Genomic DNA, 18,034 nt, shown 5'->3' with positions numbered 1-18,034 from the left:
CAGGAAATGGGAGTTTTAATGAACCTATTAGAACAAATTGTGCATCTGAGTGTAATCTTACTTGGTAGCTTGACATGTTTTCAGATACTGCTGTTTGGGATTTTTCGTATTCTTTCATATGTATTTCCCTGTGGCTAACTTGCACCTCTATATATGCCAGTGTTTGAAGCCTTTGAAGGGGGGAAGATGAGCTGTTTAGCCAGTAGCAGTCTTGCTGGCTGCACAAAGCAAAAGGGAAGAAAATCAGACATGCAATGATCATTGTGCTACATCCTCTCTAAAGCTACAGACCTGTCACTAGAGCTATATTCGGATAGCGCCAGGTTAGCACTGCACATACCCGTCTCTCCTTCCCTTGCCTTCCGTCCCCTCCTCCAAAGCCTGAAGTTGTTGACATCACGTTGACACAGAGCAGGCCATTATTATTCAGAGTTGCATAAAAAGTGAGTTTACATTGAGTAAAACCAATAAGCTGCACTGCTCTGACATTTAATTTTCATGGAAACTCTTGCTATTGAATCAGGCAGGACTACATACATTTTCAAATGAAATGCAGTGTTTGCACTACACTAACCTTGTATGGACAAGAATGAATAATTTTGAAATTACCAAGAGCTTATTTCCTGCCACCTACCTCCAAACCTAAATTTTTGTGAGGATATATTTGTTTGATACAATGTAAAATTTTCATTTTATTCCCACATGCTGTGTCAAAATGGTGTGCAAAACAATCATCTGTAAAAGGGATTGCTATTTATGACTGGGGTCGCTGGCTGGTAGTCCCCTATTCTTTCTGAGCCCACTTCTTCCTTTGACATCAAATCCTGGGGCTGAAAGCTGGGGATAAGTCCCTTGAACTAGACACAGACATAATAAACTCTCAGATGAAATGTCAAGTCTAAGCAAGTGTACTCTTCTACTTTTCAGTGTATGTTGATCAGCCCTCCAAAGCAGAGCAGTCATATTTCAGAGCTCACTTTATCTCCCTTCTTGTCTTACCATATTGAATGTCTGATTATAAGAGAGGTAGTAAAGGGCTCTATTAAAAGGAGGTTTAACCAGGGAGACGTAGGTCAAGACATCATCTTACTTTTTGTGGCGTAGGATTGTCTACATGCATTTATGCATCCATACATCCAAATCTGCCAAAGATGTGTCTATTCTTAGAGTATGAGTTGTTATAATTTCATAGAAGCTACTTCAGACAGACTAAGTCTTTGAAGTGATATATTTTATTCCAAGATGAATGTGTGCTCTAAATGAGCTGTTCAAAGGAAACCAGCAAACAGTTCAGTTGGGATTGGCCCAGAACTAACACCCTGTCGTGGGAGCAAGAGGATCCGGCAAGGCACCTGAGGAGATCATAAAAAAAACAACCAACCTTTTCTGTTTGTTTACTATACTGATATTGTTAATAAAATACCATTATAGACCATGTTGTTTTTGTTAGGAATTTATGCTCTGTTAAAAAAACCAACAGTGTGGATTACTATTAAATATATTAATGCACCATTGAGACTGAATGGTTAAGAATTCAAAAAGTGGTTATGTTTTCCACCATGATTTTTTTCAACTATAATAAAGTGTTTCTTTCAATCTTAGGTACTTATATATGTCTATTATTACCTGTCATTGTAAAATTAGATCCTTATGCTATACTTACATGTTATGATTAAGAGCTGGTTCAAAACACTCCATCCAAAACTGACATGGAAATATTCTTAAATATATATTTAGATAGGAATTTTAATATTATTTTCTTTTCACTGAAAAGAAAAAGTGAAAATGCCATATATGTTTATTTTTTTTTCCTTTTGTCACTGGGAGCGGCACGCTAGTATTAATATGGAAATAAGGAAAGATAAGCAGAAAATGTAGTCATCATCTGCTGTATACATACATAAACATATGTGTGCAATTCAAAATTGCAATAATAAATGCATTGCTTTTTGTTTAATTTTTTTGGCAGCTGAGGTGTTTCTGTTCTCCTTAGTTATGTCATCTTGTTTGGTACAATAGAATGGGCCGCAACCAAAATATGCTGGTGGGGCACTGTGACTGGATTCAAAGCTCTTTTTCCTCACCTATCTTTCGTTTTCAAAGTCTGTGTTTGTGGACTGGATTCAGCATCTGGTGGAGTCAGAGCACTGTGTTGCTATCCTTCACTGGCAATTATTTCCACTGTGTTTTACAGATGTAAACTAGCCAGGGAGTTGGGAGACAAAGCAGAATGTATAGATTATGGGCTGGGTTCTTCTGCACTTATCTTACATGAGGTCAGTTGAAATTCCCCTTGAGATGGGCCAAAACTTAATTATTCTATCTTGACCTTTTTCTTCTTCTATATCCCCTTATCTTTTTAATCTTGACAGTCTCTTGAGGAAAGTCAGTAAAATGGGCCTTCTTTACAGTTAAAAGTTTTCAAAGCCAAAACCCATTTTGTGAGATTTTTGTCTAAGCAATTACAGGCATTTTCCTTCCTTAGCTCACATCTTTAGTTCACTGTAAATCAGATAATGGTGATGCACAGTATTGAGCCTCCTTTGTGATGGTTTATTAGGAGTTATTTCTTTAGCTGGGTGATTGTGGTATTTACTAAAGAGAAGATAATCTTGCAGTTAAAATATTATATTGAGATGCTTCTATCTCTACTACAGATTTTCTTTGAAGTCCTCTAGGGTCAGTGTAACAGTGTTTTCAGTGGTTCAATGGCATTTACTTGTATTTTTGAAATACTCAAGCATCTTTATGAAACTGTTATTTTGGCCTAGATTTCAGACATGCAGAACATGCATACTCCTCTTTGTTTATAGCTGATGCTTTCAAATGCTTCAAAATTTGACCCAGTCAACCTTAGGAATACAGTACCATATTATAAGAAAGGGAAAATAGTACCTTCTCTTTTGCACCCTTTTTTCTTCTCTACTTGCAATATTTACATTTAATCAAGCTGAATAATGTGAAAAGCATTATTTCAGCTGCTTCACAAAGGTACACCTTTTTCCGACTCTCCAGTGTTTATTATAGTGCAGGCAGAGATATTTGCTTGCCTGTTCTTTACATTTTTATTTTTTATTGTGTATCCTACACAATAGGAACAAAGGAACAGTTTAATGCAGCTGCAGAGAAGTTAACCCCATAAATCTTGAGATCCCTGTAGCTGGAGAAAACACTGTGTGGGCTTCCTTTGTACATATGTTGGAATCCCCATTTTCAGTGTTACAAGCTCAAATCAATGGTGGACCTTCAGCCCTCTCAAACTCAATGGAGTGAGGTGGCCCCACATAGGGAATGGGTCTTCTCCTTCCAAGAGAGATACCCATCACAGGCATCAGGCTTCAGAGGAGTCAATCTACCTGCTGTCTACAGAGGGACTTCAGCTGAGTAAATCAAATGTCAACATCGGCATGGATGCTGTCCCTCCACATGGTCCAAAGGTGCATACTCTGAGGCAGATGGGATGCCATGGGAGATCCTCCAGGGAAAAGACACCATCACAAATGTGATGTGGAAATGGAGCATATTTCTACATCCATTCCCTGCTGTGACTGACAAGGAAGAACAAGCTGTATTTTCTGTTTTTTTCCCAGAAGTCATAGAGATATCTTAACTAGCATAGTCTTGTGTGTCAAGAAAGTCTTTTAGCAGAAGAGCTTCCAGTGGTTATAAAGTTTTCCTGTGAAAGAGAAGACAGTTTAAACTGCTGAATGTTTCCTGGGCATAGCACAGCATGTGGAATTTTCATCATGAACTTGATACAATATGAAAAGATTTTCTTTGCTTTGGCTCCCATAAAGACCCATAAAGAAAATTTTGAAAAATTACACAGCTTAGTCTTAAATCTATCATATTTCACTTTGTTGTGTTTAAAAAAAAAAAAGTCCTTTTCCAGAGAACAGTGAAATGTATTTTTCACTAAGGTCTATTTTTATACAACTTTCTTGACCCAGTTGTTTAACTTTTGTTGTTGTTGGTTTTTTATATTGTAATGTGAGAGATGATCCTCCTCCTAACTCAGAGAAGTTGGACTCTTTTTCTTCAAACAGCAAAAATAGCATGTTTCAAGCTGCGCAGTAAAATTTCATTATCAAAGATAAGTTTCAAATGACCATTAGTAACTGAAAAGAATGAACTGCAGTAGAAATATTTATGTAGCTAGACCTTAATATTTTATTATTAGTTTTCCAGTTGAAGTAAATTTACAAAGCACATAGTTGTATGCGAGATTTCCTGAAAGAGGTTTGAATGGCTCAGGTATGTGTGCTATATCTCTTACTACTGTTAGATAATACAGATTTTAAAGTTATTCAAGTGGCAGAAGTCACTTCTTCCACCTGGAAAACAGCACCCTGGTACTATGATTAGAAAAAAAAATCCTTTTTAAGCAACGGAAGGCAAATAAACACCCACAAGACCTTTTGCAGCAATAGATCTTTTGTAAAGTAAGAGCAATGGCATTCTATAGTGCCTTAAAATGCCTAGTGTCACAATCCAGTGTTAGACTGTAGACATTGACTTGTGGGACTTCTTTCAGCTTTGTATAACTTGATGACAGTAATGGGATCACTAATTCATATGTGAATAATTGGCAAAAGTGAAGAAGTGTTTTTACATGTGGTGTAATTGCAACTAAATAATATCTAATAAGCAGTGCAGCTTGAGTAATGGTGTAGGAGAAGCAGCAAAGGAGCTTCTATTACATAAATGCTACTGCATCAAAATTCAACCATGTAAAAGTTTTAAAATGCACACGAGAGTCTTCTCGCCACCCCTAATGTGTATTAATGACCAAAATCTAGTTATCGCTACAGCTGCTAAGTCAGTTTGAGACTTACAGAGAATTTAGCTTCTTGGAGCTCCACAGAGGTGAATGCTGAAAAGGAGAAGCTTTTTCTTTTTCTACAACTGGACAGACAGATGTACACACAGAGTCTTGTCTGTGTACCTGTGGGAACAAGAACAAACCAGAACAATTGACGTTCAGACTTCTGTCCCACTGGAGCTGCCTTCAAAAGTATTTGCTAACAGTAGATAATTAGGAACAATATTAGGAAATAAAGTCCCTTGTACTATCGATGGAGTGTGAAGGACATTCAATAGCCTAGTGCTTTATAGTTGTTCCGATCTCCATTTCTGGGACTTCTGTTATGGTCAGCCAAGACGGTAAAACTGTCTGTCATAGCTTTTCCAAAAAGGTCATGGGGCTCAAATTTGCTGGAGGACACGCACACATCAAAGCAAGGAAGTCTCATGTGAAATGACCTTTTATTTACGCCCTGGTATTTTTCCTCTCCGTTTTCCCTACCCTTTCGGTGATCCTTCATAAGATTGCCACAGACACCAAGGCATTAGACAGCCAAAGGCAACAGCAGTGTTACCTGACCTTTTCAGACTACGTTCTTCACCTGGACATGAGGTTCTTCAAGCCCATTTATGACAGTGAATCCCAAGAGTGTAAACCTTTCCTTCGTCTCCCTTTCATCAACATGCCTCAGGTTCAATTTGTGAATAAAAGAAGATGACGAGGAATGAGTTAGCTGACAGTGTCCTCCACTCACTACAGTAATGACAGTAGCCTTTAAGTGATCATCTAGCGTAGGAGTGTTCATGGAGACACTATTACAGTGGGGATGAGGCCTGTGGGAATGTAATAATTCATACTATGATGTTAGCAGGGTATGTTTATCTCTGTGGTAGTGGGAAGGTATGGATTCAAACACCAATACAAGAACAACCACAGCCAGGCCAGTGGGGATGCTCTGCATCTGAATGAAGAGAGGAGAGGCTTTGGGGCTGCTGGGTTTTTTTCTGGATGCTACGAGATTCTGTGTTTCTAAGTCCAGTTACATAGGATGCAAGTCTTGTATATGCAGAAAAGCACGGTAGTATCTAGTTCAGCTCCTACCTGACTATTCCTTATGTATGTATGACAGGTCTACACACCAGCAAGACTGGTTCTGATCAGCTATGATATCCTGAGGGTAGACCCTCTCTTTCGAGACCTTAGGAAAGCGAAGGGTGTACACTTTTGAGGATAATCGTGGAAGCAGATGAGAATTGTTCTTTCTTAAATCTGCAAAGAATAAACCATTCCAAAGAGTGCTATACATCTTTTGATCTATGTATAAAGGGAACATAAATATAAAAAGTGCTGCACTCAGGATGTTATGAAGAAAGATGGTAGTGATGGTTTGCATGTTTCAAGCAGTGGGAAATAAATCACAGCAGACAATGTGGCACATGTTAAACATGAACACAGAATTCTTGTTTGGAGGAATCTTATTGCTGTAAGTTAATCATCTTTTTGGATGATTAACTGAAGCTTTTTGGGATATAAATTTTGCAAAATAACAGCTGGATTGTGGAACTGGGCCACTGAATTAAGAAACAAATCATGCAAACTTGATAACACAAAGTTGCACTTTAGCCTTTTGTAGTCAAGAAGAGTACACCTGCTTCATTTTATGAGGCACACTTGAATAACCACTTAAGTATAGGAAGCAATGGGTGAAGACCTTGGTGGTGGAATTTACACTGGGTGAGTAACTCCTGGAGGGAGTCACAACTCTCTGAGTGAGGAGCCTCTGCTGTTGCTATCTCTGTAAGGCATTCATTGAACATCACAGGATAGTATGATACTAAAACGACCAGTTTCCTTGACTGGGGATTCAACAGTGATTGGAGATGGAAGAACTTCTGAGTGTGTCATCTTTTTCTCCTTCATTTTCTGCACAACCAGGAATAATACAGTGGAACTGTCAGTGATGTAGCTTTTTCTTCTTCTCAGAATGATCCACAAGAGGAGAGAAGGCATTCAGAAATAACATAATAAAGTTCAGATTCTTCGTGGGATGGAAGTGGCATGTCTTTTACCTGTCTCCTCTTTCCATTACTGATTTTTCAGCTTCTTTATTTCAGTCTTCAGGTTTGTGTTTGACAGACTCACAAAGAAAAACGAGTCTCCATTGACTGTTAGCTTTGCCCAATGCTCACCTTCTGTTCTGCTCCATTTCTTCTTTAATTTAAGGCACCGTTGGTATTTTTTCCCTGTCGGGCATAATGAATGACTGGGAGCTGTCAGTTCTTTTGGACTCTTTCGTCTTCTATTCATCATTGTCTTCATTGTCCTCTTTAATTTAGTTGTGATGTTGAGGGTATCACTTACTGTGAAAGAAAATATTGCTAGATGTCCATAGGGATTTCATACATGTATTCCTCATCCTGCATAAGATAAACTATACTTGAAATATTGTGCACTAAACAGGGCAAAATAAGTAAGTCCCTTTCAGACACTGAATGATTAGCCGCTATTTTCAAACACAGGTCTCTGAGGCTAGGCATATGACACCTTTTATGGATACAAATTTCTACCAATTTAACTGCTGAAGATGGGTCTTTCTAAATTAAAATTGGATTTGAGTACAAACTTGCACTAGCTTTATTACGTCGTTTCACAATACATCAGTAGGTACACCAATGTGAATTGCAATATAGAAAAAAAACACCAAAGCCATCATTTGGGCCTTTATTTCCTAGTTTTCAAAGGAGAAACAGTGGTTGTTCAGAGTAATTGGGAATATGCCCATTTACTTGGAGACCTAACTATGAATCTAGGAAACTAAGGTTAAGAATCCTTAAAAAAAAAAAAAAAACCAAAAAAAACCCAAACCAACAAAAAATCTTAATCAAAGATCTGGTGTATTTTTAACGTAATTCCCTCAAATACTCAGAAATGCTTCTCAAACATTAAAGCACAGTGTATTTTAAAATTAATACTTTGGAGAAGTGTATACCTGAGAAGACTCAGGAAAGTGTTAAAGAATAAAGTGATGATAAAGTGGGTACAAACCCTAGGTACTCAGATTAGATTTTGGATTATTAATGTTTAACACACTTTTTTCCAGGACCATTTCTGTTTCTGCTCACTCTTTTTTTTTTTTTTTTTTTTTCCACCGCCGTGTAAGTAAGTGACAGTTTGTGCATTTGAGGTGGTGATACTCTGGTTTTACATTCATCTGCCCAAGGTCAGGAACTGGCTGTGTGCCTGCATTTTCCATCTACATGCGCACTACTCTGCTAATCTATTGGTGACTAAAACTACAGGCTCAAATACCTAAGAAAACATGGGTTGGTGAACTGGAGCACTCTAAGCTACCAGCCACTCAATATGTAACCTTCCTTGCTTGTGAAAAATAAATGTGTTCATCACAGAAGACCTGAAAAATGTTTTCATAAGCTAAAGACTACAGAAAACAGGTACTTTCAGGAAAAAGACCTTTTGAATCCAGTGTGCCCGCATGGCCATGAGATGGTGTGATGGCTGGACATGGGTTGATGATCAGAAAGGGAGTTTCTTCTGCAGCTTTTCAAATGCCTGGCCATGAACCTTTGCTTTCTCTTGTTAGAGATACAGATTTTCCGTGATTGAACTGTGTTTGGAAGCTGCTGAAATTAGTATTAGTGTTGAAACTGTAGCAAGTTCAGAAGCTGTTATATACAATAGGTGTGTATTTGTTATATAATAATTCAGGTCTTCATTGCGATCTCAGAAATGTCATGGTAGTAAGGGATGGGGTGGTAAAATGGCAGATGAAATTCAGTGCTGATAATTGCAAAGGCACATACACAGGCGAAAACCAGTCCTCACTCTGCGTATCTGAGGATGGAATCCAGATGAGTTATTGCCACTCACGCATTTGTAGCAGGCAGCTCTATAAAACAGAGGAGTAAAGCTCAGCAGCAGTCACAAGGGAAAAGAGAATCATAAGGCAGAATTGGGAATGGAATAGAGAAGAAACAGGAAACGTCGCTGTCCAGTGTGAAAATCCAATACACACCCAAATTTTCATGGCTGCGTGCAATTCTGTTCCCTGCTTCTCAGATCCAAACTGGAAGGGAAATGTACATCTTAAGACATGATGATTATCAAACATAGGGTATGTCTTCTGTATGAAAGAAACAAAAAGACAAGAACTCCTCAGCTTCGAAAAGACATTCTAAATGATCTAATGAAAGATTAAAATTGTGTATGACACAGAGGAGATAAGTGAGGAATAATTATTGTCAAGTTAAAAAACATGGCAGCTCCGATGCTGTATTCAGCTCAGGGTTGCTGGAAATAGAGCAAGCTGTGCTAGGGTGTAAAGATTATGTTGTTTCACATGTTATTTCCCTACAATCCTGCTAGCAGCTAATGTTAAGGACAGGGTAGTGGGCTTACTGGAGCTTTCATCTGGGCAGGTGCAGCAGTGGTTCCTTTGTTCTTATATCAGGTCTTTTTGATTCAGGCACTTAATGGGCTGGTTCATCTGCCTGAACTTCGTGCAGCATTGATAGTTGTTGCAATCAGTCTCTGTCTTTGGAAAACCATTGTTGGTGTGATTTGGCTTCCAAGGGTATACAAATAAATCTCATAAAATGTCTCTTGCCTTACAATATCTGTAAAATAAATCCTTGGCTTGCATGCATTTCCTGTACACAAGAAATAAGGTATTAAAAATTATGGAAAGTTTGATTGCAGTATTTTCCAGCCGTGTTTAAATTTAAACCTGTTGGAGTAGATGATCAAAGTAGGGCCTGCCCAGCTGAAATACACTATTCTGTTCTGTTAACCCCAAGTCATACCAAGGACTTTGAAGAAATTGAGAGGTTGTAAACTCATGGCAACATTTGATTTATGTATCTTCACTGAGTTTTCTGAGTATAATTTTATAGCCCTGTAGTCAAAAAGGTAAATCTAATTGAGGGCAACAGAAAAAACATAGTGAAAGTTTTCCAGTGCTAATCTTTGTTTCCTTCCCCATATGCACATTGGTTCCTGTTTCTTAGCACAGGGTAAATTACCCTAAGAGTCCTGTATAAATAAATATATACACAAACCCATACTATTTATTTTAACCACAATACCAGAATTTATAAGCAAATACCTTTATACATTATGGGTAGCATTAACTTGGAGATTGAAGAGAAATATGAAAGAATTGTAGTTCATAGCCAAAAACTGTATCACATCGCAGTTGTGAAGCACAGTTCAAATTACACAAAGCAAATAATGTGAATTTAGGGTTGCAATTTCAGATTCTCCCTTTTTTCCAATGTATTTTTATGACTTCATATGGGCCAGTGCTTGTAAAACCTGTTTTGACACAAACTTACAAGCAGAGTCCGTGGGGATATGGAATCTACATTGTCAGTGGCTTATCTCATTCTTGTCCTTTCCTGCATATATATTTATTAATATCTGAATGGATGCTAAACATAGGCTTTCTGTATATGAATCTTTGAAAACTGCTATAATAGACTATATGATGTCTATTTATGCATAAAGACTGAGCTTTTACTGTGCTGTTTGGTAAACCTCAAGGAGAAAGGGGTGAACAGGAGTCCCTCAGCAAGTTTTCGTGATCAAACCATGGCCTGAGTCAAATTCTGATTTTGACTAAAAAATAGTAAATTAATTCATTGGTGATTGCTTTCCATTTAGGGGAAAACACTTTGCAAATACTGACATTTCCACAAGTTTCTCATGTTTTTAAGGTCCAGTTTTAAATGGAAAGGAAAGCATGGGAGGATCAAAAAACATGGGGTTTGCATACATAAATTTCTGTATCTAATAACATAACAAAACCCAAGAAAGTTTTTATTGCAGAACACAGGCAAGGAAAGTCACAATCCTTTTGAGGCTTCACATAAAAGTCGAACATAGTTCTGTTTTCACAAACTCTTCCACATTTATTCAGTTCAAAGGTCTTACTAATTGGTTTAACTTGTTTATCTTATACCTTCAAGATTGCATTTTAAATAAGCTTAAAGATTAATATGGGGGCATGTTAAAACAACTCAGAAATGTCCTGAGGGTTCAGAAGATGAAATTACGTTGAAGTGAAAACTAGAGGACACTACATGCTATTTAATATTGACATGAAGCATTTTAGGAGGATGATCTGTGTCCTGTCTTTCAAAGTTGGTTATGAATGTTTAGCAAATGCTTTTTTATGGAATGAAGAACTTAAATGCTGTGTTATCTTTGGGTACTCAGTGAGACATTACTCTTGACAGTGCTTTGGGACTACGTTTGCTTTTTGCTTCCGATTTATGCATTTATTTTCCTCACAATATGAATAATTAATGTCCGCATGATTGGGATTTATTTTTTCATAATATTTTTTTAACTGAGGTGAAAAATATGTGACATGTATTTGAAAATACGATTTTGGTGACATGAGAACACATAAAATGTTGTTAGTTGCTCCCCAAGTGGGCAAAAGCGGGGAGATGTGGTAGTCAGATATTTTTGCCACATGCCATTTTCAGACAGTAGTTACAAGAATGATGAGATTCCCTCCTACATCGAGATGATACAGTTTAGGAGAAAAAGAAAGTTTCCAAGGACATAGAGAAGCTTTTCCAGTTGCCACTGCTCTGGCTGCAGCCCTGGTAGCTGATGGGGTAGGTCAGGAGGTGATGTGAGCTACAACAGTTGGCTAACATGAAGCTAAAAATTGCTTCAGACAATTCAGACAAAAATGCCCTCTGCGCTATCATTTCAGCATAGTTTGGGATCTTCCCCCTTCAGCACTACTGAAGTTTTGATTGGGAAAGGAAGGTGGACTTTATTCTTGTTGTACTTCTTGAGGGATGTGAAAAGGTGAGATGTGGGGAGGAGATGCCAGCTCAGGGTGCCCAGCAGAGCTGTCTAGCAGTGTCCACATCTCACGTTTGCTTCTGCAGCGAGGACCCTTTCTTCAAACTAAAAAGATTCTTGTGAGATTGATTTTATAAAGTCCTAGGCACAACATTGTAGAGGAATGAAGCTGGGTTAATTAACACTGATAATATACAGCTGTGGGCTGGCTTCAGGGGCCGTGGGTCTAGATAAGGTACAGCTGTGGCTGGTTCTGTTAAGTGGTTGGGCAGCCAGTGAAGAGAGAGCAGCGGAGGAAGAAGCAGAGAGAGCTCATGTCCTGGGCGAGAAGGGATAAGGAGAAGGCAGCAGAGGGACTGGCATGAAGGGTATGTTGGTATGAGATGGTAAAAAGACCTTGTTGCAGCTGGCTAGTTTGGAGAGTGCTGCGACACAATGTGAAAGTAATTCTCTGTGCATGTCTTTTGTATATTCTTGAGACTTTTTACCTTTTTTTGGCCACAGCTCTGCCCTTCGCTGCCGAGCTGTTGGTCAGCATGGCTAGCACTAGCAAAGCGCAGTTAGGCAATTTCTTATTGCTAGTCAATATGATTTTCCTGTGAAGCTTCATCTTACTTTGTAATCAACAGGTATAATGATAGAACATATATTTTGCAATACATAATTTTCTTCTTCTCTTGGTTTTCCTGACAGAATCATGAATAAACTGGCAGACCAGCAGGACCACATGATACCATGAAGAGAAGCTTACAGGTCCTCTATTGCCAACTGTTTAGTAAGTAAATATTAATATTTATATATATATAAAAAAAAGGAACTATTAAAATCCTCATATAATATAGTAATGTTTATGCAGGGCACAATTCAGAGAGGTACTTAACCATGTGCCTTGTTTTAGATACCTGAAGGAACCATATGGAAGTTAAATTACCTTATTAACTGAGGTATTTGGAGGTGTATTTAAAAAAATTAGTTGAAGTATCAGCGATTCTGTGGTTTCATACAAAAATAACCATGATTTGCTGTGCCTTGCAACTGTGATCACCCTTAAAAAATGAGATGTTAGAAACAGAGGACGGTGGTTGGAAGAAATAATGCAACGTTTTTGTGTAATCATGGTTTTGTCTAGTTCTCAGTGGACAATAGAGGTCCATCCCACTTGGCACATGTGGTAGTGGTTTCTCAATAAAACATCTATGGGTGAGGGAAGGGAGCTCCAGAGTCACTCAGACCTAAATTCTGTTTCACTTCCTGAGATGACTAGTTTCTCTTCTCTTAAGTTTTGGCTTTCAGAAGAGCCCCTCCAATATGAAAGTCCAGCAGGCAGATTCAGGTGAAATTTAGGCTATGTAGGTGGGAGCTGCCTCCCCTGTTCATGGGAGTAAGGGGAGGCTTTAGCTTTCAAATAGTATTGACACTGTTAGGGCATTTCCGTAGACTGACCGTTTTCAGTGTCAACATCACAAGCAACAACTTCAACATTTTAGAGCTAAAATAAAGTAAGCATAGACAAAACATAAGTGTAATCACTCGTTGTCATATGTTTTACAAAGGAAATTGCTAACTTAGAGTAAGAATCTAAAAGTTTTTTTAATGTTTTCTATTCAATTCAGCAGAATTTCTGACTTTGAGATACATATTTCTATAGACAGTTTTGTCTGGATTTGTCTTATTCTGGTCCAAGCAAGACAGAAACCAGAAAATCATGGTAGTATACGTGCAGTGAGCAATGCAAGGACTATTACTTTTATTAGCACGTGTGAAAATTAAGTCTAACAAATATTTTATGTACTGTTACAGAAAACTAGTTAATAGATCTTTCCTTTATTCATTGCCTTCAGGGTGCAGAGTGAGAGATCTCTTTTGCTTTGCTAGATTGGCTAGTGTTCCTATTCTTATCTACAGCTTCTCCTATGACATAGGATAAACTCAGCTGTGTCTTCATGACATCCGAGGGGAGACTCTGAAGGTGCACCCAAGATAATTTTGCTTTCATGAGCATAAAGCTAGGCCAGATGTGCCTAGACAACCTGCCCAGCAGCATACCTTTCGCTCCCAGAGGTTGGGTGCCTGGCTGAAGTGCAAGGGGGGGGAAGAGCTACTCAAGGAGGGCTGTAACCAGAAACCCACCGACAGCAGTGGAGGCAGTGGTAGTGTTACAATAGCTAAGGGCCCAGAATACTTTGTCACATTTTGATGTGCTTCTGAACATTGAATTGTAACTTAATTCTAAAATTATTTTGGTTGCTGGACCAACATTAGGTTCACTGTAATGAAAATATGAAACTAAACTGTATGAATACATTTCTACCAATGTGGTAGGGGAAAAAAAGGAATGTATACTCTACATCCAACCTATTACAGTGTTGGGTCTTTCTGCAATTTTTTTTTTTTTATTAGTATCATGCTTCCCTGCTTGGCAGCATTCCCCATTGCTATCCCTGCTCCTTGAAACTGTGTTTTTCAGGGTAATATGTTGGAGATCTAGGAAGCAAATAGGTGAACACTGACAATGAAGATGGAAAGAGTGACCAAACTATATATAAATACACACATACATATATATATGTAGTATGAATAGGCAACACTATTATGAACTCCGTGATACAATTTGAAAGGATGGAATTTGAACATACTATTTCTACTGGCAAACTGCTTTATTTCTCTGAATGCAGCAAAACTGTGTACTAAATGTAGTTATCATTAACAAATGCAACAGCTATAGTTATAGAAGAGATATTTTGGGCAGCTGGAATGAGTTTTTTCACTGGCTGGTTGGTTGGCTGGTTTGTAAAAAGCCTATGGTAAGATCCACCAAGTTACTTAATTCCTATTAAACCAGTTTTCCTTTAGATATGCTGTAGGTGTTACTGAGCTCACTTTTTCTGTAGTTGCACCACAATGCTAAAAATTATATCCAGAGAGTGCATTCTACAACCAAGGAAGAGGAAATTAATGTGTTTCCTGTAACTATTCTTTATGCTATAAGAAGGGCCTGCAGCATGGTCTTATTTGTTTCATTTGCACAAAAGAAGGAAAGTTGCTACTACTATACAGAGAAGGAAAAACAGACCTTCAGAGAAAGTGTCAAAAGATGTTCTACTTTGGGCTGATTCACCGATGTCATCTGCCTGCCTGCCTGCCTTCCTCATCTGCAACTGTAACAAGTGGGTCCATGGTGCTGCCTCTCTGATGTGGCAGCATCTTCCTCTTTCCTGCTGTGTTATTAATGATTAATTGAGGCTTTGGGCTATAGGGAGAGGTGCCCTATGTATGTACTCTTGTGAGTCAAAAACTAGGATGGCTTGAACAGTGTTGGGTTTTTTTGTAGAAACAGTGATCAGCTGGAGACACAAAACTGTTGTGCTTGTGTGAGCATGCCTGTGGCTAAGAAATGTAGGAGGAAGCAGTTTTATCCCAAACTGATGTGTTGCTATGGGGCTTGTCACATCTTGGTTGAGTTCCAGCTGTTCTGCTGGGCCAATAGTGGCTAAACTTTTCTCTGTGTTCATTTTGACCTCTGTTCATTTGTGCTGTGTTCAGCTGTGTCTGTGCAGTGTCTTGAGACAGTGGGCCCCTTGTTTTCATCACAACTGCTTAGCTTTGGGGATGGAGGAAAAGACTTACATAGATATTTTTGTGATGTACAGACTAATGGTGTTTGTTAGCTGTATTTTTAAGTCAGGCCCATATCTAAATAAGGTTTTACATGAAGCGTATGTCTTTTTTGTTGTGAATTTTAGGTGAGTTATGTAATCAGTCTGCCATCCATGTCCTTCTGCTGTGCTTTCCAAAAAGAGCATATTCCATCCATTTATGCTGGTCAAGAATAGCATGTGAAAATGGCACTAGCAGCAGCTGCTCTTTTGAATATGGTTGTAGCTGGCTTGAATCTGATCCCAGTTGTCAAGAGGTAGGCATTGTAAAAAATTGCAGTGCTACATTTGGCCGAGGACAGGGGCGCTGGGCGATGCTACTTTACCTCTAGTCACTCGTAACTTATAAGTAATTGAACATGTGGTGTAACTGTGAAGAAGCAGTGCTTTCAAACTGTATCCTAAAGATTCTATTTAATCTGAAATCTCTAAGACATTTAAAAAAAAATAAAAAGATTAAAATAAAAAATTTGGAAGAGGTTTCTTGGTAAGAGCTCTTTGAAGTCACTAGATTGAGTTGATGAGGACCAATTAAAGCAAAACATGTGTCCACAATTTTCTGCCATTTGTTCTAGGCACATCTTTATGGATTAAGTTTGTTGCCTCTGTAATGATGAAGATGCAAATGCCTTTCCCGTGAGGCTGAGTGATCTCCATTTTTTATAAAGACCTAATGTGATGATTTAAGCCCTACAGCATGAGCCACAATATGTCTGCATTTTCTGTAATAAAACATGCACATTATAATTTACCATGCATGTACTGTTCACCAAGGGCTTCCAGGTTGCATATAAACTGAGAAAAAAGTGGAGAAAGGTAACTGGTGAAGCCCTTGGTGTACAAGGTGTATGCAAGACTTTCTTCAGACACTTATTTTCCAGGAAAATGGAAGGACTTTTATTTTCTGTTTGCTCACAGCACCAGTGTCTGTATGAGGACCTGTCACCACAGCATCTAGAAATAAACATCAGTCTGAGTGTTTCTTCATGCCATTGTCACTTAGTGCATTCCCAAGCATCACTCTTCTGTCTTCAAGTCTGGCTCAATGCCCAGTAATATCAATAGGAGGAGTCTCCTATGTACAGTCTTGCACCATTCTGTGTAGCAAACTGAGCAAAAGTGGCAGTGAGTGCCTGTGCCTTATAACACAGGCTGTCAGTATCCCCTTGCTGTGGGTGCAGCTAGCCTTCCTCAGTTTTAACTGCCAGCCTGACTGACTTTAAGTCTCTTGCGGTGAAGTTCATCCTGTAGAAAGGGTTAGCCCACACCAGTGCTTCATTTGAGATGGAAGCAAGTCCAGAGGCTCATGTGTCTTTACATAAATATTTAATGAGCAATGTGAGTTTGTCAAATTCCATTTTTAGAGAAGATCCAATTCGCAGTGCCTTCTGAAAGGTGCTGAGCAGCATTGTCTCTTAATGCCTATTGCCTGTAATAGGAACCCACCAAGTCCCATTTCTACTGTCAAGTACTGTCTGTGAATAATTACGTGTGGTAGTAAGATGGTATGCACTGATGGCTCATTTATACAACTATACGTGGCTTCTTTATAGCAAGTGAGGGAGGCATAGTAACTGCAAAAAAGACTACTGCCAGAAGCAGAGGAATAACCTGTTCTCTGCCCATAGTAGTAGATAAGACATGAAGAAATGGATTTATAGAGCAGGTAGCTTGCCATTAGACATCAGGCAAAAACACTTTAGAAGGTTAGGACTTTGAAACATTAGAACAACAGGCTAGTAAGGAAGGTTTTAGTCTGCCACTGAAGCACTGAATGGAAAAAAAACCACATCTGTCTGGGGAGACAGAGGTCATCTAGGTGATTTCAAAAGCTCCCATGAAATGCTCTGATCCTGTGACCACTAGGTACTGTGTCCTTAGCGCAAATGAGCCTGCTTGCTTTGATAGAGGGCTCTTGGTTTGCATGAGCCATGTATAATTAATCCATGCAATAGAAATGTACAGCTGATGTATACTTAAAGGTACTGGGGATCACCTGATACATATCAGCAGAGAGTCTTTTCCTATCATTCACAGAGAGAAAAGAAAACAGTTTTTGTTGTCCTCTGTTAGGCTGGTAGGTCTTGGCTTCAGTAAAGAGAGGAGCAGGGAGTGGTTATCCAGCAATAGATTCCAACTGGTTTGCTTAAAAATTAGAAAGGTAAACAGCCTCTGGATATGCAGTGTTTCATGTACAAAGCTTTTTGGGATACTCACTGGGCTGGAGCATTTGTATTTGCAAGTCACGTGGCTTGGTAACGGACTGCCCATCAGGCAGCTTGCAGCAAGCAGTGCATCAACACTTGCTTTTCCCAGAATTCAATTAAAAGTTGTTGCTTCAGTTTCTCAGCAAAAACCTTGTGCCTTGAAAGAAGCTGCAACCTTCCATTTTGCAATCCCTTCTTAGAAAACAGACCTTTTTGAAGACAGCTTTAGAAGCAAACTGATGCACCTTATAAAGAAATGAAATTGAATATGCATTTACTTACTAGATGTAGGCTCCAGAGTCCTTGATGTGCCCTTTAGTGAGATTTCAACTGCACTCACACAAGAGAACTTGTTCTTGCTTGCCCTCTGGATAAGCACCACTCTGTGAATCGGATAGCTCTTGTCATTCTAAACCTGAGATTGTTCCCATGAATAGTTTGCAATATTTATTTTAAATTTGCTGGTTCCATGAACATTCTTGCCTTCAAAGACATAACAGTTTGGCAGTGTTTCACAAATTGGATAA

The 18,034-nt window shown here is 38.7% G+C and overlaps 1 protein-coding gene across 5 annotated transcripts in view; it reads left to right on the top strand.

Moving 5' to 3' along the window:
• TMEM108 (transmembrane protein 108) overlaps positions 1-18,034 on the top strand; it is a 253,085-nt gene that overhangs the window by 153,945 nt on the left and 81,106 nt on the right. For 4 of the 5 annotated variants that reach the window (XM_080387264.1, XM_080387266.1, XM_080387263.1 and 1 more), the window contains one exon: positions 12,338-12,419. In XM_080387264.1, the coding sequence (XP_080243390.1) occupies positions 12,380-12,419 (40 nt within the window). In that variant the 5' untranslated portion in view covers positions 12,338-12,379. The other variant, XM_080387262.1, reaches the window with a different exon arrangement.

This window comes from Falco punctatus (assembly GCF_963210335.1).
Source record: "Falco punctatus genome assembly, chromosome: 4".
Classification (NCBI taxonomy): Eukaryota; Metazoa; Chordata; class Aves; order Falconiformes; family Falconidae; genus Falco; species Falco punctatus.
The sequence above is the reverse complement of the archived record's forward strand: the minus strand, read 5'-3'. Positions and strand labels throughout refer to the sequence as shown.